Source organism: Engraulis encrasicolus, chromosome 4 (genome assembly GCF_034702125.1).
Source record: "Engraulis encrasicolus isolate BLACKSEA-1 chromosome 4, IST_EnEncr_1.0, whole genome shotgun sequence".
NCBI lineage: Eukaryota > Metazoa > Chordata > Actinopteri > Clupeiformes > Engraulidae > Engraulis > Engraulis encrasicolus.
Window position 1 is genome coordinate 29,329,698 of NC_085860.1, and position 27,638 is coordinate 29,357,335.

At 42.4% G+C, this 27,638-nt stretch overlaps 1 protein-coding gene across 1 annotated transcript; it reads right to left on the reverse strand.

Annotated features, from left to right (window-relative positions):
* Window positions 1-11: 11 nt before the first annotated feature.
* On the reverse strand, window positions 12-27,638 carry ptpn9a (protein tyrosine phosphatase non-receptor type 9a). Its single transcript, XM_063197109.1, has 13 exons — window positions 26,982-27,638; window positions 16,398-16,541; window positions 15,913-16,002; window positions 13,552-13,676; window positions 12,289-12,394; window positions 12,046-12,156; window positions 10,930-11,273; window positions 9,471-9,558; window positions 8,930-8,999; window positions 6,846-6,924; window positions 5,610-5,760; window positions 3,209-3,416; window positions 12-1,370 (listed from the first exon to the last, which is right to left on the reverse strand). Exons 1-13 carry the CDS (start codon window positions 27,012-27,014, stop codon window positions 1,180-1,182), a joined length of 1,740 nt encoding a protein of 579 aa, XP_063053179.1. The 5' UTR covers window positions 27,015-27,638; the 3' UTR covers window positions 12-1,179.

Consider the following 27,638-nt stretch of genomic DNA (forward strand, 5'->3'; position numbering starts at 1 on the left):
CACACAGATCCTTACCTTTAAATCCACTTTATAATCCATTTTCTTTATAATTTGCATTTGATTAAATATCAGCTTTCTAAATCTCATTTAAAGCAAAGCAAAAAAATATCCTTAAACATGCATATTTACTTTTATACAAACATGTGAGTCTGGTACAATTTAGACATAACTTGTACGGTACATAACAGTACACAGAGCAATAGCTCTTTGACAGGGAGTCTCTACTCAGCGAAATGAGAGGTTACATGGTTGATTGTAGTTGGTATTATTACTTTGAACTATTTCATTGTCGAGGATACAAAAAAAATGTAATATGCTGCAATCAGAGGCAAGACAATGACTGTTGTCTCAACTCAAGGAACGATCTTCCTGGGCAGTCCAACTGTCCATTATAATCATGATTAATATTTTTATGATAATAATCTTAATCATTTACATTATATTATTTGTGTGCCTATATGGTCAAGGTTCATGTGGTATACATAACTAAAATACAGGTAGACACACAGAAAAGATAAATACATGGCACTTTTTTGATAGGTTCTTCACCAATACGCACAAAGGCCATGGCGGTGTGTTATTCTAAAACTAGCCTTAACGACTGGAGACTGCTTGACAACCGTGTCTGTCCATACATTACGCGCAACAGTAATACGACACAGTGACCTGTATACAGACTTAAGGTGACAACTGGGTACCAAAACAAAAGAAAAACAGGGGGAAAAAAATCATACCATCGTACACCTAACTCAACATGTCAGACTCTACAGGTACGGTAGACATTTTTATTCTCTAGCAGTTTAAGAGAAATCAGTAATTCTCTCATTTCTTTTCACTCCACTTTCTCCTGAGTCCTTTCCGGGGAGTTCTCCGCAGAACCAAAAGCATTTTGGTACTCAGTACAGCCAGCCGTCTTCTTAAGAAACGCTCTCTTGGCTCGAGTAAAATAATTAGCGCGACCCAGAAAGACCTCCCGCAGAACCTCATTAGTCCATTCGGAATGTTGGGGTGACTGTGAGAAGGGGGGGGGGGTGTAGGGGGGCTTCCTGAAGCCACCCTCCATTATTAGTCCAGCGAGCGGAATGTGTGTGACGATAGAGAGAGAGAGAGAGAGAGAGAGAGAGAGAGAGAGAGAGAGAGAGAGAGAGGGGCCCCTCTTCTCTTCCACTGGTGACCTCATCACTGGTTGTCTATGAGCAGTCCTTGTCTCTGAACGTGCTCGATGATGGCCACGTAACAGAAGTAGTACTGTTCCGGCGTCTGAATGCTAAAGGCCCTCTGTGTCCGCATGCGCCTCACCGTCTGATTCACGTTCAGCGTCCCCACGTCCTGCAGCTGAGACAAGCAGATGTCCAACGCACAGAAAGTACCTGAGGGAGGGAGAGAGAGAGAGAGAGAGAGAAACAGACAGAGAGAGATAGAGTGGGGGAGTTAATCCATGCCAAGTTAAAGGGATTTTGGGAAATATTGCAAGAAAATGCAGCGAGTCAAACATGAATTTGAATGTTGAGGCGCATGATTTAACAAAAGAAACTCCATTTCAAACCATATTATTGTTGAGGCAAGGCAGAGAGTTGGACTCGCATGTGCGCAAAATTTCACGGCAAAACCTGGTTACGCACTTATTTGTACATCCAATTTTTTTTGTCCATTAGTAACGTTCAGGATTTTCACATTCGAACTTTTCTAGTAGGAAATCCACGCACTTCTTAGTACATGAGGCTCCTGATCTAATTTTTTCACTAAGCCAGTGTTTGGGACATATGAAGATGCTTTTTAAACAGTCATCCAAATCCATCCAATCCATCCATATTCGTCCAGTCCTTGTGGATGCTGTGATGTCATTGATGCTGGGTGAGCGAAAGTCAAATGATAAGGTAAATGATAACATCGCATAAAAAAAATAGACTTGCCAGCTCTGCAGCACACCAGCTGTATATCATTTATAACTGTAGATTACTCACAATGGGGTCCTTCACAATCCACCCGTCACAAAACAAGAGCAAAATAGCCAGACGTGCACATGCAAGTTCAAATCCTCACAAAAGCAAAACTTGACAAGCATAGACCAAGAAAGGCACTGGTGTGCTTGCTACTAGAGTGCCAGGGTTGAATTCTAGGCCAACGAGTGATGCCAAAACAAAAACGCTCTGAACTTGCAGTACCGGAGTACCACCACTGGGGGCTGGCAGCAGTCGTAGTGAGCTAATTGACTCAGACATCCCAAGTTCAACTCAAGTCCAATTTCACAGCGAAAATTGGTATCGTTCCAGTTCCCCTTGGTGTGAACAGACGACTGACTGTGTACAACAATTAACAGACATTTACTATGGACTACATGCCTGCATAAAAAGAAATTTAAATTGGCCCATGGTAAACAAACTCTGTTGTTGTTGTGTACATTTAGAGAGAGGCCTATAGATGCTCATACCGGTCCCCCTCAGTAATCATCACACCACCTAATGAAGCATAAGCGCTCGGTTCTCAGACTTTTTTTTGGTAATTTTTCCTTATGGGCCATGGACAGATTTAAACAGCTGCGTAGTTCATTAGAGAGTGTTACATGCGGTTAGTGCAGCATTATACTGTATAAAAGCAAAACAAAACGCATGATTTGATTCACTTGTGAAATTCAGAGTGTAAATGCGTCCTGACTATATTCGCAGAACAATCCGGCACTCAGAAATAGTCCCAAAACTGCACTGGATTTAATCATACAGTATGTCTGTAAATGTAGTAGTAACCTTGCTTATCATTTAATTAGTCAAAAAAGTACAGAGAAAGTGCCTTTGATTCACACCAGGCACTCTGATTATTACATTACGACTGTAAACGCCTGGCCGGGACAAAATGTTGGACTCAGAAATAGTCCTGAAATGATTGAATAGATTTGCCTGTAATGGTAGTACTTGTAGCTTCCCTAACCAAACGCATCAGATTGCAAAATGTCAATAATAATAATTTTCATATAAATAATCAGTCTTGAAATTAAAAGATGAACAATGTGGCGCAGCGCGCTAACCCCCCACATTTGGGCTTGCATGCCCACAGAGACCCCGGTTTGAGTCCGGCCGGGGTCATTTCCCCGCCCTGCCCCATCTCTCTGCCCCAATCGTTTCCTGTCTACTCACATACTGTCAAAAAAAGGACAAAAGGCCCCAAAAACACTTGGAAAAAAGGAAAGAAAAGATGAACAATCCAGACTGACCTGTCCTGCCGATGCCGGCACTGCAGTGCACCACGAGCGGAGGGCCGAGGTAGTGACCACTCCAACGCGTTCCCATGGTGACCACAGCGTTCTTCTGGTGCCTCTTGACCGCCGCCAGGAAGTCGATGAGCGTGACGGCCGAGCTCGGAACCCCGTAGTCCGGCCAGCTCACGTACTGGAAGTGCACCACCTGCCTCTGCTCACAGTTCTGCACACAACACACAACACACACACACAACACACACACACAATCAGGGATTTAACTCTTTACACCACCTGCCTCTGCTCACAGTTCTGCACACAGACACACACACAGACACACACATGATCAGTGATTTAACTCTTTACGCCACTGGCACCTGCCTCTGCTCACAGTTCTGCTCACAACACACACACACACACACACACTACACGTACTGGAAGTGCACCACCTGCCTCTGCTCACAGCACACACGGTTTACACACCCTTTACACTGCATCCAACACACACACACACACATACATACACACACAGATGGCTTTAACTCTTTACACTGCACACAACACACACACATGATGAGGGCTTTAACTCTTTACATTTCGCAAAACACACACACACACTGAGGGCTTTAACTCTTTACACTGCACACAAGTTGACACAACACAAGCAATAATTGTAAACTTTAAAGTGCACGCGACACACACCAAGCACGCATGCAACACAGACAGACAGACAGACAGACAGACAGACAGACAGACAGACAGACAGACAGACAGACAGACAGACAGACAGACAGACAGACAGACAGACAGACAGACAGACAGACAGACAGACACACACAGACACACACACACACACACACACACACACACACACACACACACACACAGGCAGACAGACGTGCAGAAGTCAGGCCAGCTCAGACACTGGAAATGCACCTGCAGCTTCTGCTCTGCTCACCGTTCTATATACAAGACAGTCGGTCAATGTGTCCATCAGCTGGCCATAGGGATTTGAAGAAATGGCTGTACTGAGTACATTATGTATATTCAAGTTTACATGCAAAACATCATAATTAACTCGAGGGCCTCTCACTCACTCGATCACCCATGATCATGTACATACACATTTTTTTACACAACATAACTTTACACAACATAACCGTTTTTTTCTTCTTCTTCTTTCTTATTGAAGGATTGTGCGGATACTGTTGTTAATGTCTGATACATACAAGTACACATCATCTCTCACAAAACTGCCGAGCCTTCCCGTTTCAGCAAATTCACGCATTATAATTTTCACGGGAAACTGGGACATATTTTACAGTATGGGAGTTGGTGTACAGCTTGTGGGCCCGTAAAGATTTGCCAACCTCTAAAAATAACTGGAGCCAGCCACATTAATAGCCGGAAACAGAGGTGAGTTCACATGTGACCAGTAGATTAGATTAGACTAGATGAGTTCAGATGAGATTACGTTCGATTTCATTGTCAGTAAAAGCAGAGAGCAGTAAAGACCAGGGGTGCATTTCTCGAAACCATAGTTGCTAACTACATTAGCTACTTTGTCGTTTGCGATGCAATTTCCCATTGAAAACTACCCACGTTGCTAACTGCAATCACTAAGTGGCTGGTGAGTTTTCTTTTCTATCAGCCAAACTTAACTTTCACCAGAACTTGGCTGGTTGACGAGTGCTCACTTAGAGCCCTGCATACAATCTTGTGCGAATGAGAGCACGCAATTGCTGCAGAACAATCAAATTACTACACACAATTCTATTCATGGAGGCATCATCTAGGGGACAGATGGCCAACAAGGCTCTGATGAATATTTTCCACCATTGGTTAACTGTACTGCGACCTCAACATGAACGTTCAGAAGAACGCCCCTAGCTGTAACGTCAACAATGCACCGTGCACACATGTCTGCGTACTTTGCGTTCAAGTGAGCTACTCATAAAAATGTCATCAAACGGCCTTGGCTGTGGCTCAAAAAGGCCACGTACAGTAATTTCTCAATCCTCCCCCATCTCTATCTCTCTCACTAACTTCCTGTGACCATCTCACTCCATCCTGTCCATTAAAGGCATAAGGCCATTAAAGGCCATTTTATGCAGCCCCCAATATAATTTTAATGTTATGCAGGTTCACATAAAATTACATATTTTGTAAATGAATCTTAGAAATTACATTTGCAAAACAATTGTACAGTGTAATGTTCAGGGGACCTAGAGAAGGTGGGGTCTGTTTCAAATGTGTCTGCCTTCAATATAGGCCTAAAGTGCAGGGGGAAATCCTAGTTTGTGTTCATAGTACGACCCTCAGAGGACTTTCACAGCCCTTGGATGAATTTGAAGTGGCCCCTCGAATGAAAAAGGTTCCCCACCCCTGATGTAAAGAGTCTGCACTGCGCCCCCCTCACCTCAGTGTTGTGGAGCTCCAGTGTGGTCTTGTTGTAGTGGGAATGCTTCTCCACTCTCTGGTTGATGACCGCTATGTGGCCGTACACCTCCTGGCCTCCCTCCTCCAGGGGCCAGTACTGCCCACACTTCCTCCTGCCCCCTTCATCAGTCCTGGAGAAAGCAGGTACATGCAAAACACTTTTAATATATACGTTAGGGGCTTTTGTGCCTTAATTGATAAGAAAGTGGAGATTATGACAGGAACTGAGTGGGGAGAGAGAGAGATGGGGAAGTATTGGCAAATGACCCGGGCCGGAATCGAACCAGGGACGCCGGCATAGTATTCTAACCCAGTGCCCTACGTTAGGCCACGGCAGGGCCAAAACACTTTATACATACAGTGTTCAACATAGTACTACTGAAAAATGCTACAAGTCTGAAGTCAGCTTTATTGTCACTTTCTTCATATGCACAACTCACACAAAGAAATTGAAACGGCTCATCTCTCTATCCCATGCAAAGACACTCACAGGGGTGACAGTAACGAGACATGCATTAAAGTGCAAGACAGGACCAACAACAGTAGACTATAGCAGTATAGTATAGTAGTAACATCATGTCATACCAATAAGTATTACAATGTTAGCCATGTTTTGGACATGAAATTCAGAGCGGTGCAGTTTTTTCACAAGCCAAAGAATATCAGGATCAAAAGAATGGAAAGACAGATTTACATTCTTCATAACCCCTCCTGAATCTTGTGACAAAGCTGCAAGGTCCAAATGTGTCCCATTTTAGATATATTGGTATGTCAAATTTTCATTAACTATAATACTCAACCCTAATACCAATACTTTGAAGGGCTTTTTCTCAGTTTCAATGTTGGCGTAGTTACTGCATTTTACCTTTGTAGGGCAGCACTGGTGTCTGGAAAACTGGGAGCTTATGTGAAATTGTTGGGCTGTATCTTGCTATGCCATGAAACTGACACACTAGGGAGGAAAGGATTTTGGGTGCAATGCTTTGTCAAAATTGCAGTTCACAAATTCTCACTTGCTGTGTAGCACCACCTAGTGAAAACCATACGGGAATGGGAAAAAAAATCTAAATTTTTATGCCAATATCTTAATGCAGGACTATAAGATTTAAATCCCAATTACTATGTTGAAATACTACGACACAGACCACAGCACCACATCAAAATCAGGTCAAATTTGAGTTAAATTCGTTTTTGCTTTTGTAGTTCCCCTGCTTACCTTGTAGTCATGACGATTACAAGAACATTTTGTTCCCATACCATCCTCCAAAAATCCCCATAGGTCCTATCCAGAGGACCTGAAATTAAATGTTGTATTGTAATAAACAAATGTTCTGCAGAACATCATTCAGGGTGTTAAAACAGAGGCATTTTAGGTACAGTAAAACATGCAGTAGGTTCTAGAAAGGGGGATGAAGTGGTGCATTTGCATCCCCACTTTTGGGCAGCAGCAGCAGTAACATTGTTAAGGAATAAAGAATTAAGAAAAAAAATGCACCATCATTTTAAAACTCGTTATGGCGCCATTGCAGCCATGTTACAAAAGTGGTTATATTGTGTTGTGATGTTTTAGGTAAAATGTTGTGCAGAATGCTACATCACGAATTTCTTACTAATCTTGAATCCAAGACAACAACAGTCAAGACTATTTTCAGCACAGATACAGTGAGTCCAATAAGTATTTGATCCCTTGCTGATTTTGTTGGTTTGCCTACTAACAAAGACATGATCAGTCAATAAATGTTATGATAATATGTATTATAATATGGAGAGACAGAATATCAAAAAGAAAATCCAGAAATTAACTTAAGAGAATATATTAATTTATTTCCATTTCATCGAGCAAAATAAGTATTTGATCCCCTGCCAACTGATTACAGTTCCGGGCCCACAGACCAGATGGGCACTTCCGATCAACTTGTCATCTGAATGTAAGACACCTGTACATACTAACATGCATAAAAGACATTTAATCAGCAGAATCAGTCCATAGTATGAATGAATCAGTCACACTCCAACCTCACCATCATGGGAAAGACCAAAGAGCGGTCAAATGATATCAGGGACAAGATTTTAGACCTGAACAAAGATTAAATGGGCTGCAAAGCCACAAGAAAGAGACTGAGTATTAATGACCCAGCTGTTGATGCATTTCTTCCAAAATGTGAGGAATACGAAATGACTATCCATCAGCCTGTCTGGGGTTCTATACAAGATTTGACCTTTTGTAGGGATTTGATAACCATGAGAACAGAAAGAAAGCACCCTAGACCTGTATGGGATGAACTAGGCAATGATATCAAAGCTACTGGGACCAAAATCACTGAGAAAACTACTGGTAGACCTTAATGCCACAGAGGTTTAAAATCCTGTAGTGCACACATGGTACCTCTACTTCAGAAGGAACCTGTGCAGTCCCACCTGAGGTTTGCCAACGGACATCAGGCTGGTTTAGGATATGATAAGGAGGTGCTGTAGTCAGATGAAACCAAAATCAAGCTGTTTGGCATTAACACAATTCAATGTGTTTTGAGAAAGAGTACTGCTGTCTATGATCCCAAGAACACCCTCCTCACCATCATGCATGAAAGTGGTATCATTATGTTTTGAGGGTGTTTGTCTGGCCAAGGCACAGGACAACTTCACATCGTCAACGAATGGATGGAGGGAGACATGTAATGTGCAATCCTGAGTGCAAACGTCCTTCCCTCCACCACTACACTGAAGGGTGGGCCATTTTTGGATCTCCCAACATGACAATAATACACAACATACAGTCAAAGCAACGAAGGAGTGGCTCAATAAGAAGCATATTAAAGTCGTGAAGTGGCCTAGACAGTCTCCAAATATTAACCCTATAGTAATTCTATGGAGAGAACTGAACCTCCCATTTGCCAAGCTACAGCCACAAACTATTAATGTTTTGGAGATAATCTGCAAAGAAAAATGGGCAAAAATATTTTCTACTATATGCACAAACATTGTCATCAACTAAAAGAAGCATCTGACCTCAGTGCTAGACAACTAGGGCTTTGCCACAAAGCACTTTATCTTCTTTAGCTAGAGGGGTCAAATACTTATTAGCCTAAATTAAATACAAATAAATTAAAATATATTATTTTAAGTTATTTTCTGGAATTTCTTTTTGACATTCTGTCTCTCCATGTTTGAATACATATTATCATAAATTTATAGACTGATCATGTCTTTATTAGTGGGCAAACGGGCAAAATCAGCAAGGGATCAAATACATATTGGACTCACTGTATATCTTTTGGTAACTGAAGGTAAGTAATATCAAACCTTGAGTGCCAATGTAGGCATTCTTTTGCTTGTAGCCATCCATGAAGCTGGCATTTATGTAGTCAGATCTCTGCAGGGGAGACGGGAACAGGTGAGAGAGAAGATGAATACACAGAGTAGTATAATTTAGCACCATAGAATGTGTAATGTTAGTATTTACAATCTATGTTTAGCACCCAAGTTCATAAAGGTTGGAGAAGGCTTCACCCAACAAGTTTTTCTTATTTTAAGAGTGCTGACCAAAATGTTGTAAAACTGAAAAATGAGAAAAGGTCGCACCATGCATAGGTTTCTTTATTATTACACAGACACGTTTCGGCGTTCTGCCACGCCGAAACGCGTCTATGTAATAATAAAGAAACCTATGCATGGTGCGTCCTTTTCTCAATTTTCAGTTTTATAATTTAACACCCCTAATCAAATAAACTGTTTGATTAATGACTTGATAGACTTCTTGAAGAAGAATTTATAAACGGAAATAATGAAAACATTGTGCAGTGCATGTTTTCAAAGATGCGTCGAACTTCTGCAAAATACACACCTCATTTCGCTTGGTTTTAAGGCAAACCCGTGTTTGGTCCAGGCAAAGAACATCCGCATAGCGATTCTTGTCCTGATTGAATGCCGCTCTGATGAGAAACAAAAAGAAAAAGAAAACATCAAACTAAGCTCGACTTGTAGCAATTAGACAGTGAATCCACGGGGGTTTTGTGGATGGAGGATATCCAAAACATCTTGGATCTTTTAAGAAGTCCAGGCTTTTCTCACTGGTAAATGATTAAAGCATACAGTGCTACACAGATCACAGCAGTAAGGGCTGTGAGTTGCATTACAGGAACACAGTGCTAAGAGCTATTAGTGACACACTTACAGAGCAAATTAGCAAAGCTGTGTGCCGCACTACATACTGATGCTACTTTGATAGTAATAAGTTCACGCTGGGAACACATCACACACATGCGTCCAGCAGTTGTGTTTTGCTGACTTCCCATTCACTGTAAGGTCACTTTAAAGTCACTTAGTGAAGTCACATGCTGTCACACTGAATTGTGGTCATGTGTTGCATTGCGTTGGATACAGCACTTCCAGTCGAACAGTTGAGTGAATGGATTGTGCTGCACTTCCTTAATGGCCCTTTTGTGATTTGCAGTGATCCCTCTGTGCAACACACCTACCGCCAGTGTGTGTTCGATCCCAGAGGAAGTAGTAATAATAGTTAGACTAGTCTACTCACAGAGTACAGTGGTAAATAGTAATACTAGTACAAGTGGCAGGGCTATATATTTTTTCATCATTCACTAGTTAATTTGGTTTGTAGATGTTAAATCTTACTAGCTAAACATACACTCACTATCAGTATCAGTTTTATTTTCTACCAGCCAAACCAAATTTTCACCAGCATTTGGCTGGTTGGTGTTGGTGGGTGTTAAATTTAGAGCCCTGGGGTGAGTCTCTCAGAGTCTCTCGTTGCTACCTCGGTTGTATGTGGTCGCAACGCAATTTCCGATAGGCAACCTACAAAGTTGCTAACTGGTTAGCAACCACACTCTGGAGAAACACTAGCCTGGTTATCATCGACTTTCAAATCTCTATGAGACTTGGTCTGAACAAGACCATAACAATGAACTTTCCCAAATAGCATGGTTGACCCGCCTCCTTAGGTTTGCTACTGGTTGACTGGTGTCCGGCTAAGTGGGTGGAGTTCCCGTTTTTTCGGGAGATCAGAATCGATATTTACATTGCTCTTGGCCTGACTTAGAAGCAGCGCCGAAGATGTTGCGTCACCGGGAGGACGTGGCCTGGCTAGAGAAACGCACCCCTAATTGGAGCAGTATACTCACAGTGCGCAGTGGAATGTGCCGGCGGGTGGCTCCTTGCGGTCTCTTGTTGCTAACTTAGTTGTATGTGGTTGCAACACAATTTCCCAAAGGCATCCTATGAAGTTGCTAAAGGGTTAGCACTATGGATAAACGCACCCCTGATTGTAGATGTATACTCACAGTGCGCAGTGGAATGTGCCGGCGGGTGGCTCCTTGCGGATCTCCTCGTACTCGGCATAGATGCCGGCCCGCTGCAGGGTCTCCACGTGGGCCGCCAGCTCGTGGAGCCGCAGGGCGTCGGTGCCCGCCGTGTGGACGGAGGAGGACAACGACGAGCCGCTGTCCAGCAGCGACGGGACCTGGACGTTGACCAGCTCGTCCATGGGGTCCGCCCGGCCGTTCTGCGTGGCCAGCAGCTCCTTGTTGAGGCCGGAGGCGTCCAGAGGCAGCACACCGCCAAGGTGCTCGGGCAGGCAGTCGCGGGGGAGGTGCTGGGAGAGGTCCGACATCTTCACCATCTGCACCTGGAAAACGTGTGTCAATAATAAATGTTCATTCAGTGCAAACAAAGATTTTCTTAAGTAGAGAAAGATACTCTGAACTCCGCCCACCCAATGCAAAAGAGTATGCTCAACTTTGGTTTCCTAAGGGGGCGTTGTCCCCTCCTTCTGTTTTATGTGATGTTTGGTAGTGGCTTGCACAAGCTGTGCGCTACTGCCATCTACAGCGCCAAGGGAACTCCATTTATTCTCAACCTAAGGTCTCCAAACGTCTCCTAAAGGGGCGTTCACCTTACATCACATGGATCCCGGAAATGTCCTATCCTGAAGTATCTTCCTCTTATCTACCATATTTGGTGCATACTTCTGGGGCCCAAGCATTGGAGTCCTATCGCAGTTCAGTCATTTACTAAACACCCCCTCCCAAATACAGACACACAGACACAGACACAGACAGACACAGACAGACAGAGAGACACACACAGAGACAGAGACACACACAGAGACAGAGACACACAGACAGAGAGACAGACAGACACACACAGACAGAGAGACAGAGAGACAGAGAGACAGAGAGACAGAGAGACAGACAGACAGACAGACAGACAGCCAGACAGACAGACAGCCAGCCAGACAGCCAGCCAGACAGACAGACTTCCTGTCGTAGCTCATTGTTCTTTTCAATAAGGGTTCATCAGCAAAAAGTTAAAATTGTTATAAATTCTACTGCACTCAGATGCTGAGGCATTCACTGCAATCACTACACACAAGAGCAGCCTGAATGAAATGCACTTACCCTCTCTCTGAGTTTTTCCTTCAACAGCAGACTCAGAAGGTTGTAGGGAACGCGGAACCAGACCGGGGCCCCAACGATGAAAACTTTCTTCAGCCTGGCAGGAAACGCACCCTAAATACGACAGCTGATTGGTGAATATCTTACTGGTGGTGATTTCCTACAGTAGTTTCTGTTCTGGTTTCTCATGTTGCAAAAAAACCCCAAAACGCTGTTATGATGCCTAAATTCAATACAGTCACTGACCTTCAGCATGTTGAGTATCTTTTTGCTCAGGTCCAACTCAAAATTTGTGTAGTTTGAGCCAGCCATGTCGTAGATGAACACCAAACCGTTCCTCTGCGTCTCAAAGCTGTAACACAACAGACAGACAAACACAATTAGATGGAAACTCAAGAGACTTCTTTCTACACAATCAGATGCTAGACAGAGAGATCATGAGAAGGCAGCGGTACACTGGCACCATCACAAAAGTAAGTCTTTCTTTTGGCTACCCACTGCAGGTACAATTTCATTGTATGTGCCGGCCCGCATGTGATCATGTGATCAAAGCAACAAAATGGGAATCATTAATGTGCGTGTACCACACTTAAAATGTACTGGCCAGATTTCCCCCGTCACTGATTTAAAGGGGTATGCCACCATTTTGGGGCTTAATACAGTTAAAACCGTTGGCCAGGGTTTATAAAGGTGGTAAAATGTCTTATTTTTCATCTTGTTTTAAGACAAGTTAAAAGGGGGAGCATGTCGCTAAGCTAGAGAAAGTCAATGGATCCGTGTAGCATGCTACAATGCTACACGGATCCATTGACTTTCACTAGCTTAGCGACATAAATAGTGGCATACCCCTTTACAAGGAAAAGGCAAGATAGCCAGAAATAATTATGTGCCTGAGGTTATCAAATCCACCAGTGATTGGTAGCCTGCTGTCCCACGCCTGTTTCCCATGGGGATCCTTCAGTCCTCCCACACAACACAAACTCCAAGATGGCGTCTACTGTAGCACGTAATCATCTAAAGTTCTCCACCGCCACTCTTTTTTTTAAACTGACATCAAAGAGAATAGCTGAGTGAGTGTAGATAACTTTATTAATCCCAAAGGACGGACATTAAGGTGTCCAGCAGCTACAGCTACATCCACACCATACAACACAAACACAACATGATGAGTCACAGAGAGACAGGGTGCGTTCCAATATGTGACCTTGCGTCCTCCACTTATGCTTGTGGCCTCGTACCAGGATGTAATACATCATGATGACATCACTGACAACAGCATTAATTTTTCAATATCTCGCAGAAGCTCAATTGTAAAGTCATTTTCTCATTTGCAAACTGGATGGTGAATGAAGAGTTGTCCCCCAAAAATTGTTGTAGCTAGGCTGACAGCGGGGAAACTTAAATTATTTTCTACATGGAGGCGGGGAATCAGCAAAATGTGAGCCCACAAGCACAAGTGGAGGACACAAGGTTGCATATTGGAATGCACACACAGACTGCGGAGCTCACCTCTCCACCGCCCGATCCAGCAAGTAGAACAGGGCCTGCAGCACCACATGGTTGCCGCTCTTGCTGGGGTGATGCAACTTCGCCGTGAAGAGCGCAATGGAGGCGCCAGAGGGGTCCCGCGCACTCTGTTGGTTGGTGAGACAAAACATAAGTTGACGCCAACGACGTGCATATTTATTTACCCACAAATTTAAATTGCATATGCGAAACAACATGAAGAAATCAGGTCACGCTCACTACATGAAACAGGCGGTACTAGAGGGCTGCGAAAAACTAACTAACTAACATGAGGCCGATGAACCAACGTGTAAGATGTGTCGGTGGAGGTAACTTGTTTTAAACAACACAAAAGTGATATCAGACAATGTATGAATATAAGTACACTGCATTATCTTCTCATCTTATATTATACAGCCTGGCAAAAAAAGGTCACTTGCACCAATACTATATTATTGGATCACCTTTAACTTTTATTACGGCACATATCTGGTGCTGCATTGTTTCAATAAACCTCTGCAGTGGCTGTATTTACTTCCATCTAGCATTGCATTGATAAGTATTCACCAAGAGCTTGCATTGAAGATGGTAGAGTTTGAACGCTGTGCAAACACTTTGGAATGCACCTTCTCCACCACAGCCTTAAAGGGACACCGTGTGAGATTTGTAGTTGTTTATTTCCAGAATTCATGCTGCCCATTCACTAATCTTACCTTTTTCATGAATACTTACCACCAGCATCAAATTCTAAGTTTTCATAATGACTGGAAAAATTGCACTTTTCATACATGAAAAGGGGGATCTTCTCCTTGGTCCGCCATTTTGAATTTCCATAAATAGCCATTTTTAGCTGCAAAAATGACTGTACTTGGACCATACTAGAAAATATTTGTTTAATACTTGGTAAACTTTCATGTAAAGATCAAATTTGGCAATAGGCAGCCCAATTTCAATAAGCAGCATAGTTGCAGTACCTTTTTTGACCATTTCCTGCACAGTGTCCCTTTAAGATTCACAAGTCTGGGCTTTGTGGTGGTGGCCATGTGTAAACATTATGCTCCCTGGACACTCAGGTGCAATGACTTGCTTCTCATTCATCTCATGCATTTTAAATAATAAAGTTTATTTTTGGAGCTCATCGGCAGTGTGCAGACCTACCTTTTTCAACTTGCTTCTCATTCATTACATTACATTTACATTGCGTAGCTGACGTTTTTATCCAAAGCGGCTTACAGATATTTAGGTACAAGGTATTAGTTACAGTCCCTGGAGCAATGTGGGGTTAGGTGCCTTACTCTTGGGCTTCAGCCATGGATGAAAGTGTTGGTAAGGGTGGGATTTGAACCGGCAACCCTCTGATCTAAAGGCCAGCCCCTTATACATAACCATGTCAAAAGACACATCCCATGGTCATGCTAAAAGATGTTGGAATATCCTGGAGAGGGCTTTACTCAGGCTTCAGACTCTAACATCGTCACTGTCTATCTTGGGGAAAACTATAATGCGAGACTGGAAGGAAATACATTGCAGAAGTTTATTGAAACAATACAGCACCGAATGTATGGTGTAATTAAAGCTTAACACGCCCAATAATGTGTGTCCTTTTTTTCTTTTGGCCACGCCATCATCAATGATCCCTGTGTGGATGATTGAAGTCGTTTGTGGTATTCTGCGTTTTGCTGCTTGCCCAAAAGGGTCCCCAGCTTAGTTTTCTTTACTTAACAGCTGCCGTTTCCTGTGTTTCTACATCCTTGTACAATGTAGCAACATCTGCAACAATATGTAACATAATGCACTTGGTACCATCGGGTTAGTTTAGGATTAGGCATGTAAGCTCATAATATTGCATGTTGCAACCCCACGGCATGTACTGTAGATACAGTGATACAGTAGAGCAGTGGTCTCCAAATGGCTGCCCGTGGTCCAGATCTGGCCCGGGCATGCAAACATTTGGCCCGTCATAAGGTTGGAGCAAATGAGAACATATACAAGTAGTATATATACTATGTGCTATCAGTGGCCATACGTGTGGAAGATTTGTTTGGCCCACAGTCTCATTTGCGCAACATAATTTGTCCCTTGCAGAAAAATAATTGGAGACCATTGCTAGATTATGTACTTTTGTAGTAGTTTATATCCAGAATTTCTGCTGCCCATCCACAAATGTTATCTTTGTCATAAATATTTACCACCAACACCAATTTGTCTGTATTCATTATTACTTGGAAATGTACATTTTTGTCTACATGAATAGCTCTTCTCCATGTCTGTCACTTTGAATTACAGATTGGACAATTAACACCAAAAGGGAAAGAAAACATAAACTGCAACCATCTGATCTATTGGAAATCACAGACAACTCACCAAAACTGTGAATTTTCCGCTGAGCAGCTCTGAGCGAAGAGGCTCCTCCTGGGGCTGGAGTCTCACGATGCCCTCCTTCAGACGTGTTTCCTGTTTAAACAAAGTCCAGAGTTAAGTCAGGATGAAAAAAAACCCAAAAAGCCAACCAAACAAAAACATGTGTAGCTTAATACTAATGCATAATTAATATGTTCAATGTGACCATATTAAACCGCAAACCCCCAAAATCTAAAACTTAAGTGTCTTCTATATTCTAGAATGACAAACAGATATTTTTTGTACCATATGGCATAATAATGTGACAATACTGTATGCATGCATGGTGGGGAAAAACATACATGACGGGGGCTGAAGGTCGTATAAACTATATTTAATTGAATAAGCTGAAGGAAAAAGGCAGCGCAGGCTGTGCATAGAAACCTGGTGACCGAAAAAAATGCTGATCTTAACAACAACACAAACGAACAACCAACCAAATCCCATACCCGGTAGCTGTGAAACAGCTCCACTGCTCTGAACACATCGAATTTTCGGGCCATGAGAAACTTGATTGCCACCTCCCATGACAACGGTGTGACGCCATGCTTTGTGGTCCATTTGTTGATCTCTTCAAGAAACTGCTTTGTAGCCTAGGAAGAGAACAGAGCACAAACAACAGTGTGGTTTTACAATAGTGCGCTTATTGGGCAAGTTGTGAACAGGATATTTTACAAAGTGTGCTTGATAAATGGTCTGCATATATGGCATGTTCTGCAACACAGGGCTGGCTTCCGATATAAATACAAAGTCCTACTTTTTAAAAATAAGATTTGACAAACCAAACTAACAGTTTTACGGAATTGTAATGTTGTTAGCATGATGGTAGCCTATTGTGTCTTTGGTTGACAGTTAAAGCTGTGCTGCTCTATACCTCTTTAGATGACTCGAAAGCAACAGCATCCCAACCAGCACTGACCAGTTTTTCCTATAGAATATTGTCAAGTGTAGACCTATGTTTCCCTTCTTGAATGTTTGTCAAGTGTGGTGTAGACCTACATTTTCTTTCTCACAGACAAACACTGCCAACCTTGAAACCGGGCATGGTGCCTGCAAGCCATCAATCTTGCCCGTAAGAGCATTTCTAGATTAGCAGTGGTCTTAAAACCTTGACGGAAGTGTGGAATCGGATATAGCAGCGGTTCCCAAACTTTTCCCCCCGCGCACCCCCTTTCACATTTCAATGTGGTCCGCTCACCCCCTAAGCGAATGTTGTACCACCGCACATTTTAGGTAATCCTGATTTCCAATCAGACGTTTTTTTCTGCCATTATTACAATGGAACTTATTGCATGACAAGTCTATGAGTTATAAATTACACTTTCAATTCATCAAACAATTAAAACTACCTGACATTCATTAATAATGGATAAAAAAACACACATATCCACCATTGCTCTATTCAGCTCGCGCACCCCCTGGTGACAGGCCGCGCACCCCCAGGGGTGCACGCACCCCAGTTTGGGAAACCCTGGGATATTGAATTAACCATGTAGAGTTGACAATTGCAATACCCTACTCATAGGTCTCCCCCAAAGGTCACTCAGGCAGGTGCAACTAATGCAAAATGCTGCAGCAAGAATTCTGACTAAAACAAAGACAAGAGACCACATCACTCCAGTACTTGGGTCATTGCACTGGCTTCCAGTGAGATTTAGAATTGAGTTTAAAACTCTTCTGATAGTTTATAAGTCACTGAATGACCCAGACCCTTGTCTTAGCTCTTCAGAATCTCCTCTACTGGTTGTGTGTAGGGTCATGTTTAAACAGGGTGAAATGGCATTTAGTCATTATGCTGCAAAATGCTGGAACCAACTTCCTGTCCAAATCAGTGTCCCATCTTGTTTTAAAAGGGCCATTTCACATGAAATCAGACACTTTGGGACCCGACCGACACAGATTTCAATCATACTTGCTGTGCCTGTTTAGTAGCAAGGTAGCACCCCAGAACTGTATTTGTGTGAATCTGACACCAATATTAAGGGAGAAACAGACTAGCAAAGGTTCACATATGAGGGTAGGACACTGTACATTCAGCCATGATTATATCAGTCAGTGTAAGTCACAAAAAGATGTCTACGGTGTTGTTTGAAAGCTCTTTTCTGGCTCTACAAATTACACACAGCATGGAATACAACAACCTTCAGGATATGAATTATGATGCATTGAAAAATTAAACATTGAATATAAAAAACCTCATATTTTAAAATGGCCGGTTTCTTGTCTAAAATCTGTGTCTGTCGGGTCCCAAAGTGTCTGATTTCATGTGAAATGACCCAAAAGGAAGTTAAAAACAGCTGTATTCTCATCTGCCTTTGGTGATGGTTAATTACACTATCTATAACACAATATATATTTATTCTCTTTTCTCTATTCTTAAGCACATCGAGTGACATTTATGTATGACAATGTGTTATATAAATATTTTTGATTGATTGATTGATTGATTAACCAGACTGTCAGTTTTGTCTGCATGTCAAAGCTGAAGTTCACTTTCACCGTCATGTAGAGAAGATAGGTTTCCCTACAGAATGAATAAATAAATTATTCCTTTGCTGCTCACTTGAACACAGCATACAGTGCCCTCCATAATTATTGGCACCCCTGGTTAAGATGTGTTTTTTAGCTTCCAATTATTTTATTTTTTTTCTAAATAATATGGGACCTTAATGGAAAAAAAGAGAAAAATCCAACCTTCAATACAAGTGCATTTATTCAGTGGGGAAAAAATCCCACATAAAGAAATAATTATTTGACATCAAATAATGTGTGTCACAATTATTAGCACCCCTGGTGTTAATATTTTGTACAACCCCCTTTTGCCAACAAAACAGCACCTAATCTTCTCCTATAATGTTTCACAAGATGGGAAAAGACAGAAAGAGGGATCTTCAGCCATTCCTCTTTGCAGAATCTCTCTAAATCATGCAGAGACCTGGGTCCTCTCTTCTGTACTCTCCTCTTCAGCTCACCCCACAGGTTCTCAATGGGGTTGAGGTCAGGGGACTGAGATGGCCATGGGAGGAGCTTGATTTTGTGTCTGGTGAACCATTTCTGTGTAGATTTGGCCATATGTTTAGGGTCATTGTCTTGCTGAAAGACCCAGTGACGACCCAGCTTCAGCTTTCGGGCAGAGGGCAACAGATTTTGATTTTAAATGTCCTGGTATTTCAAAGCATTCATGATGCCATGCACCCTAACAAGGTTCCCAGGGCCTTTGGAAGCGAAACAGCCCCACAGCATCACTGACCCACCCCCATACTTCACAGTGGGTATGAGGTGCTTTTCAGCATGCGCATCTTTCGTGGTACGCCAGACCCACTTAGAGTGTTTGTTGCCAAAAAGCTCAATCTTGGTCTCATCTGACCAAAGCACACGGTCCCAGTTGAAGCCCCAATACCGCTTGGCGAACTCCAGACGCTTGCGTTTATGATTGTGAGTGAGGAAAGGTTGTCTCCGTGCATGCCTCCCAAACAGCTTGTTGGCGTGTAGACAGCGCCTGATGGTTGATTTGGAGACTTTGTGACCCCAGGATGCTACCATTTGTTGTAATTCTGTAACAGTGAGCTTTGGAGATCTTTTGATTTCTCTTACCATCCTCCTCAATGTGCGTGGTGGCAAAATAAACATGGGTCCTCGTCCAGGCTTGTTTACCACTGTTCCAGTTGTTTTGAACTTCTTAATTATTCCTCTCACAGTGGATATGGGCAGCTGCAGTTGAGTGGCAATCTTCTTGTAGCCTCTGCCTAACCTGTGAAGGTCGACGCACATCTGCCTCACTTGTATGCTGTGTTCCTTTGTCTTTCCCATGTTTAAGAGTGGATAAGAGAAATGGCCTCGGTGTCACGTCATGTTTATACCCCAGGGAAACAGGAAGTGATGAATTACTAATTAAATGTTCCTACATACTCTGGTAAACTTTGTAAACTACTGTAGAAATGACAGAAATGCTTCAATTATATTTATTTCCTGGGAATTGTTAAGGGTGCCAATAATTGTGGAACAGGTGATTTAATGAAAAATAATTATTTTTTAGTCAGGGATTTTTTTATTTTCTTACAATTCATTTGAGTTGAAGGCTACATTTTCCTACAATTTTCAGTGTGACAGTATTCTTCTGCAATAAACACTGAATTTATTTTAAGGCTTTTAACACCTCTCAACCAGGGGTGCCAATAATTGTGGAGGGCACTGTATTATAGCATGTGTAATACGCCACACTGGAACACGGCAGGAGATATATTATTATATATATATTTTAAATAATAATTAATATATAATATTTCACTAATTAGTAAAGAACAATGTCCATAATTCCACAGATCAGTTTGCATGTGGAAGTTGGTCTGCATTTAGTGCTGTAGCCAAAAACGAGTCCCAGTAATGTGCAATGCAGATGAGCTACGAGACATGCAAGCTGTAAATGTGCACAGGTCGGGAGGCGCTGTGGCACAGTGCGCTAAGCCCCCCACATTTAGGCTTGCATGCACACAGGGACCCCGGTTCGAGTCCGGCTGGGGTCATTCCCGATCCTCCCCTGTCTCTCTGTCCCATTCGCTTCCTGTCGCCATCTTTGACTGTCCTGTCAAAATAAAGGCATAAAAGCCCCTAAAAAAAATAAAATAAAAAAAATGTGCTCAGGGGTCCGTTTCTCGATTCTTGTTGTTGCTAACCGTCTTAAGACCGTCTTAAGACCGTCTCACCATTCCCTTGGATTTAGTGGTGAGCGTCGCTGTCGAGAGAGAGTTGAGTCGCTCTTACGAAGGACGTTGCTACCGTCGTTAGCAAAGACGCTTTCGAGATACGGACCCCAGGTCTCTTTGTCCAAAGGTGCAATCATATGACAGTCCTTGGACTGAGTCCTTTGAGGTAGTGATCCACCTTCTCTGGGCTGTTTTCAGGAGTGTGATGGCTGTGGGGTAGAGAGACTGTCAAAGTCTATGGCAGGGGTGGGGAACCTATGTCTCAAGGGCCATTTACGGCCCTTGAGGACATTTTATCCGGCCCCCGACATATTTCATGTGAGGCTACATAACATTAAAATTGACATATTTTGTAAAGGAATCTTAGAAATTACATTTGCAATATAATTAAGTTATATTCAGGGGACCTAGAGAAGGTGGTGTCTGTTTTAAAGGTGGCTGTTTTCAATAAAGGACTAAAGTGCAGGGGGGAATCCTGGTTTGTGTTCACAGTACAGCCCTTGGAGGACTTTTACAGTCCTCGGGTGAATTTGAAGTGGCCTCTCGAATGGAAAAGGTTCCCCACCCCTGGTCTAAGTCTATGGATTTTCACACTCCTGAATGTCTCACACACGTACCTCCAGCCTGAGGGCAGCAGAGTGAAAAGGCCAGACTTGGGGGGTGGGTAGGCCTGTAAGAGTGTCTTTGAGGATGGAGGCAGCTCATCATCCATACTGATGATCTTTTCCGCACTGGCTCCATCCTCACCACACTCTGCTGCTGATTGCAGGCCACAGCAGACATGGCACAGTATCTTCTCATCACACGGTGATGAATGCCATTTAATCGACAAACACTTATTTTCCTTTTGGTGTTTGTGTTTGCCTGTAAGCTTATTGCATATAATTTTTTTTTAAATCGTACGCCCCTCACCCCCCCATCATGCAGCTCTAGTGTCACATACGGCTCTGCTACATGAAAGCAAGAGTGCGCTAGTGCTAGGGACTGTGAGTCATCTTCATCGTTATCGACAGCAGGGGAGACACTGAGTCAGGGTGGCACTGTACAGTACCAGTAAAACTGCCTGTGATGCAGCAGAGTACTGGAAAGGCACAGCATGATTTCCCGTCAAAACTGATGGGCCTCGACCTGCCTGGAACATGCTTTCAGCAAGAAAACAAAACTGATGACATTAATGATATAACACCAGGAATGGCACCAAAGTTAGTAAAATATGAAAGCGGTTGGTAGAGTTCAGACACAAAAATATGTTTTTTTCTGTTGAGTTGGTTGGTGACTTTCACAATGTATTTCACTCATTTATTTTCTGGCTAAGAGAGACATTAACAAACACAGTCAGGCGCAGTTCACACACCACATACTACATCTCTCATCTGGTAAGAGGTTGTTGTAAGCTTACACAGCTTAACGCGCAAAAGTGGCTTCAAATTACGTCAACAACATGATTAGTTGAACAGGTGAACGGATTGAAGAAGGAAAAGGGACAAACAACTTCCCTGCCAAATAAATCATTGGGTGTGTTGATACTCTGCGTCTTAGAGCACTGCCAAATAATGTCTGCTTGCTACCCTTTGGAGAGAAGTGCTGTGACGGAAGACGATAATGTTTGATGCATTCTGTAACTTACACAGCGATTTCAATGTCAGAAAGCTCCCCACAAATCCCTAAAACAATGACCACCATACTTCTCCCATCCAGGGGTGCTACACTAGTTCCTCCTGTCGCTGGGATTGCAAGGAGATCAACCGAACGCAGCTGTCTACCATATGGATCATCACACAGTAGGCGCACCTCTGACAGCCTCATGGCTAATCATCTCACGACTGAGTGACAGCAAGGGCGAAAGGAAGAATCACCACAGCCAAATTGAACCTGGGTGTACTGTACTGTCCAGGTTAGAATTCATGCAACTATGATAATGTGACACCAAAGACATAGGCTAACTGGGAAGTCAGTTAGAGTAGCCCGATCGGGAAACTCCAACTCCCATTGTCATTGTGACACAGCACTCCACAGCACACATGTGAACACTGCACAGCACACTGCACACAACAAAATTGCATTTATGCTTTACCCGTGTATTTATGCTTCACGCGGCGGGAGGGTACCATGCTCAGGGTACCTCAGTCATGGAGGAGGATGGGGGAGAGCACTGGTTAATTACTCCCCCCACCAACCTGGCGGGTCAGGAGTCAAACCAGCAACCTTTGGGCTACAAGTCTGACACTCTAACCACTTACCCATGACTCCCCTGAAAGAGTCAGAACACTGGTTTATGGGACCTCATCACAAAATTCCATGCAATCATTAAATGTGACAGGAATCATTAATAATTCAGTGCCTTATCTTCTGTACTGCTACCTATGAAAGTAGTATCCAGCATCCTGCCTCATGTCCTGGACCATGGGCTAAGCATATGGGTGGGAGACTTGACGCCTTGTTCTTTCGTAACATTGGTTAAAAACCTACAAAACTGTTATTTTTCCTTTAAAAACAAATGTCAATGAAAGAAGATGTGGTACATTATGTTTCATATTAGTCATAGATGAGAGGAAACATTTTTGTTAAGATTTATGTAAAGGTTTATATGTCAAATATCCTGCGGTGTGACTAACATTAATGAAACCTGGAATATAATATATATAGAAATTAACCAACAACATTTCGAATAATGTATGAAGCATTTGGCATGATTGCATAAATATTAACTTAATATTAAGATATGTGAATGTTAAAAAAACCCAAGACAGTAATATTAACAACAAGTTCCATTTCGTAACGCAAATTGCGTCCTGTGGGGTGACATGTATGTCAATGTTTGTGAATGGGCAGCTGCAAGGCCAACTACAAGGGTCTTAAAGACTGGCTCCTAACCAGTCAGTACCTCAGTTATTGGAGAGTGCTGTGGAAGTTTAAAGGTGACTATATTAACCTCTTCATATGTCTTCATATTGCCATGTTTCTGCCATGCAATGCTTAGGTTCATTTTATGGTGTCCTGTGGTGTGACTGCTCTTATAGAAGGAAAAAAGTTATTTTATAAATGAAAACACATTAAGATTAAACACAATATCATTGTCAAGTTAGCATGAGCTCAGATGTCAGTCATGTATACAAAAGGATTACAATGGCCATAATGCAGTGAATTTCCTGTGGTGTGACTTCATTTTCCTGCGGTGTGACATGCCTATGCAATGTGTTGATGCAGGACACATTTTCCCAAAAATGGCAAAAATAAGGCGAAATTCCACGGACCACTAAGTGCTTTATTTTTTTCTATTTTTTCCCCCAATTTTTTCCATCATTTTTTTCAGGAATTGGAAAAAACATTTTTTTTGGCGTTACACCCTTAAACGTCAACCACCCATATAGAACACTGTCATAATGAGTTCCAAGTCCAACCAGTTTGTGCTACATTTATAGGCGAGTACATCTATGCAAAAAAAAGACCTAACCCCAAAAAAATTGATACAAAAGGTTTTTCAACTGATTTTGTTACCTCTAAGTGTCCTTAATAACATACTAAAAATCTAGGAAAATCTGACTTCAGGAAAGGTGTCATTTTCAAGATCAAAGTTTTTTAAAATAAAGGTTACTACATGATAATTACATTGGCATGAACTAACATGTTTTCAGGATCTGTTTGTTTGGAGTGCTGTTTGGGTGGATAAAGACACTACTGCTATGATAATATCCATGTGCTGTTTGTCAGGGCACATCAGTGATGAATCATGGTGTCACTAGGTATTTTGGGTCTTTCAGCAGCTGAACTGAATAGACAGGAGCCACTACATGTGTAAGTAGAGGGCAAGGTGAAACGGTTGGTACTGGAGACAGACAATGTCCTGAAAGGAAATAGGGCTTTAGCATAGCTTTCGGGTAAGCCAGAGTAGGGCCTGTTGTAGCTTCATAGGCAAGGGTCAGGGCCTTGTATTCAATTAGGGCATGAAAAAGAGGACATGACTGGGAAACTGAGGCTATGTGGTCAGAGAATGATAGATGGTCATCAACAATGACACCTAGATTTCTTGTGGCCTTATTTGAGGCAACAGTAGCAGAATCCATATTGAGCTCGATTTCATGGCAACCTAAATCTTTGGCTGGGATCACCACCAGTGCATTTGGGCGAGGCTCAACTGAAGGTTGCATTCCTTCATACTTGTGGATAGTTCAGAGAGGCAAGCGGAAATGTGTGTGACCGTGGAGTCATCTGGCACAAAGTAACTGTGCTTCATCGGTGTAACAGTAGTATGAGAAGCTGTGAGAACAGATAACATGGCCCAGTGATGTGGTGTAAATGGCAAATAGGAGTCCCAGCACCAGCCCTTAGGACACATCTGTGGAGAGGCTATGATTTGAGGACAGCTGACCTTGCCCTTGATACATGCTAAGAATGATACCACCAGACTGAAAGAATGTCTGGAAGAACTTGAGACACATAAAACTCAATTATTTATCTAAGAGAGATGTTAAATAATCATCTTTTGAAAAAAAATGCTAGCTGGTGTGTCTGCACAAAGATTTTTAGATTTACTACAAAACAAAAAGATATGTCCATAATCTCTTCTGAAGATATCTTCTGGCTTACTAGAAACAAAATAAAAGAGTAATTTTGAGCTTGGCTTTTTCAGATTTTGAGGTTTTGCATTTTGAAATGTAATGCATATTTAATTAGATATAGTCCAATTACCATACTAAAACATAACATTTCAGAAAACTTGCAATACATTTTTTTCTCACAAATATGTGAGTAATCACCGGATTAAGTTTCATGGTGATATCGGCAAGCTAAATTTGTTGGCCTATTCACCTGGAGTGTCTCTTGACCCTTATAATAAGCCTATGGCAGCCATGTTGAAAAAACTCATTTCCCAAAGTCAGATTTTACTAGATTTTTAGTATGTCATTTAGCAGGTCCAACAGTAATAGAATCCATAAAAAAACCTTTTGTATCAATTTTTTTGGGGTTAAACCCTAAATGTACTCGCCTATTAGGTAAAAGATGTTTTATGCTGTAGGGGCCCACTGGTCAATAATAGCATGTGGAAACAACACTTTAAATTGCCTTTGGGATTTACGGGTTCTTTGCAGTTCAGTCTTGTACAATCTGATTTTATATCAGGAAAAGCCAGCAAGCCTTGCCACAACCACACAGCTAAGGCAAATGAGACCAATTATGGACATGGGCCTACTAGACGTCAGCTCTCTGGACCTACGTTAATCTGCTCTGGGGTAAACTCAAAGAAACAGGGTTAGTCAGACGGACCTCTTTTGTCCTGTGCATTTGTTTTCCTAAAGAGCGGCATGAGACCCTTCTGTTGGGAGATGTTCCAATAACTCTGGGGTTATCTGGTTTGGTTATGAAGCAGCAAAACCACCAACTCATTATGACCCGCCCTGACTGTGCTATTAAGGAGCCTCTCTGGGCCACATGTTGCTTTTCTGTGTGATCCGTTTTACCACGTGCAATTGCACATGCAATGTTATTCTAACTTTTAAGATTGTTCATCAACCATTTCTCCGACCATTTGCTCTCTGGATATGAGTAATACTTCATTCAAAGCTGTGATTGTTCAGGGAGATTCAGGAAGTGATGAGTGGTGATGAACCAATGTGACCTGGCGTGAAAAACAATTCAAAATCAACAGCTAGGCCTAGAACTGGCTGGCTTAACATTTATTGCAGAACAGCAGTCACCAGTTCCTTTTGGCAAGCAAAGGGCCATCAGCAGCCTAAGTACAGGAACTCGGGGTAAGGATGTCAATGTTCACCTGGCACACGTATAACACACAACACTTAATCACAACGCCAGTAAACTACGGATGTAACGTTAGTGCTACGCTTACACACAATGTCACATTTGAATTAGTTATGCACTTCAATATCTCCATCTGTCAGCACTGAACTGTTGTTAGCTGGTTCCCCAAGCTAGTCTAGTTATCCAACTGAATTAGCTTGCTAGCATTGCCACGGTCCACCCCAGCGAGCAGCAAGCCTGTATCCCATGGCATTTTGAGATGCAATCGCATGCCACCCGTACATTAATGTAACTCTAACTGCAATTCCAGCCCTATCAACAGACACAGCCAGAGAAATACTTTCGTGCCCAAGTTGGCCAAGCACTGCCCAACATTCTTTTGTACTAAACATGAGGACATTCACACGAACAGCTGTGCCAAAACCAAAAGGACAGTATAAACAGTCTACGTGGCTTGCTAACTATACACAGTGAGGTATTTCGGAAGGAAATGTGGGTTAACCTCAACGATAAGACTTTACTAGACTTCGGTAAAAGAACGATGCTAATTTTGGCATGCTAACACAAACCTACCTGTTCTTCTTCTGCCGTCAAAGTCGTTGCCATTCTTCACTTTTGTGTCGGATAACCTCTTACAGATAGTCCTGGTGGTCTCCACACCTATGCACTTAAGTTTACTTTCCTTTATAGCAAATCTGCTAGCATGAAGCAATCCGGATATCATGTCCCATTAATAAAAAGAGACTACCAAGGTCTATCCGAGGCAGCTCACCAATTATGTTACACTATTTGCTGATTTTCACTTTGCCAAACAGGCCGATGTTACAAAATCCGCCTATGACTGGGCATGACCCTGTATCATACAGATGCTACGCAGCAAGCCTAACCCTTTCTTCTTGTGTCTTGTACGGAAAACCCATTCGCGTTACATCCTGCCCGAATTTCTGACAGTGGAGCTTTCGTGTAGCTCGCTCGTTCTCTCTTTACCTCCCTCCCTCCTCTCTCTCGTGGCCTGTGTGAAAACGGAAGGAGCGTTCGCATTAGTTAATCAAATTGACTTTCTGGCCAGCTAGGGTTGTTCCACTCGACATGCTTTCCCACATTCTATTTCAATGTTTCTAGATTTTCGCACTACTACAAAGAGATGTTTGCTTTGCAACCCATTGCGACGGCAACCTTGAGTCTGAAACACAACACAAACCCGAAGATGTTGCATTATAAGGAAATGAA

Bases quoted from the DNA above. Each gene is read 5' to 3' on its own strand.
- ptpn9a (XM_063197109.1), bottom strand. From the start codon at position 27,014: ATGGCAACGACTTTGACGGCAGAAGAAGAACAG. The intron at 11,274-12,045 runs GTAAGTGCATTT...CACGTTTTCCAG, and splicing joins AGGAAAAACTCAGAGAGAGG to GTGCAGATGGTGAAGATGTC. The intron at 9,000-9,470 runs GTGTGTATTTTG...TCTCCCCTGCAG, and splicing joins TTAAAACCAAGCGAAATGAG to AGATCTGACTACATAAATGC.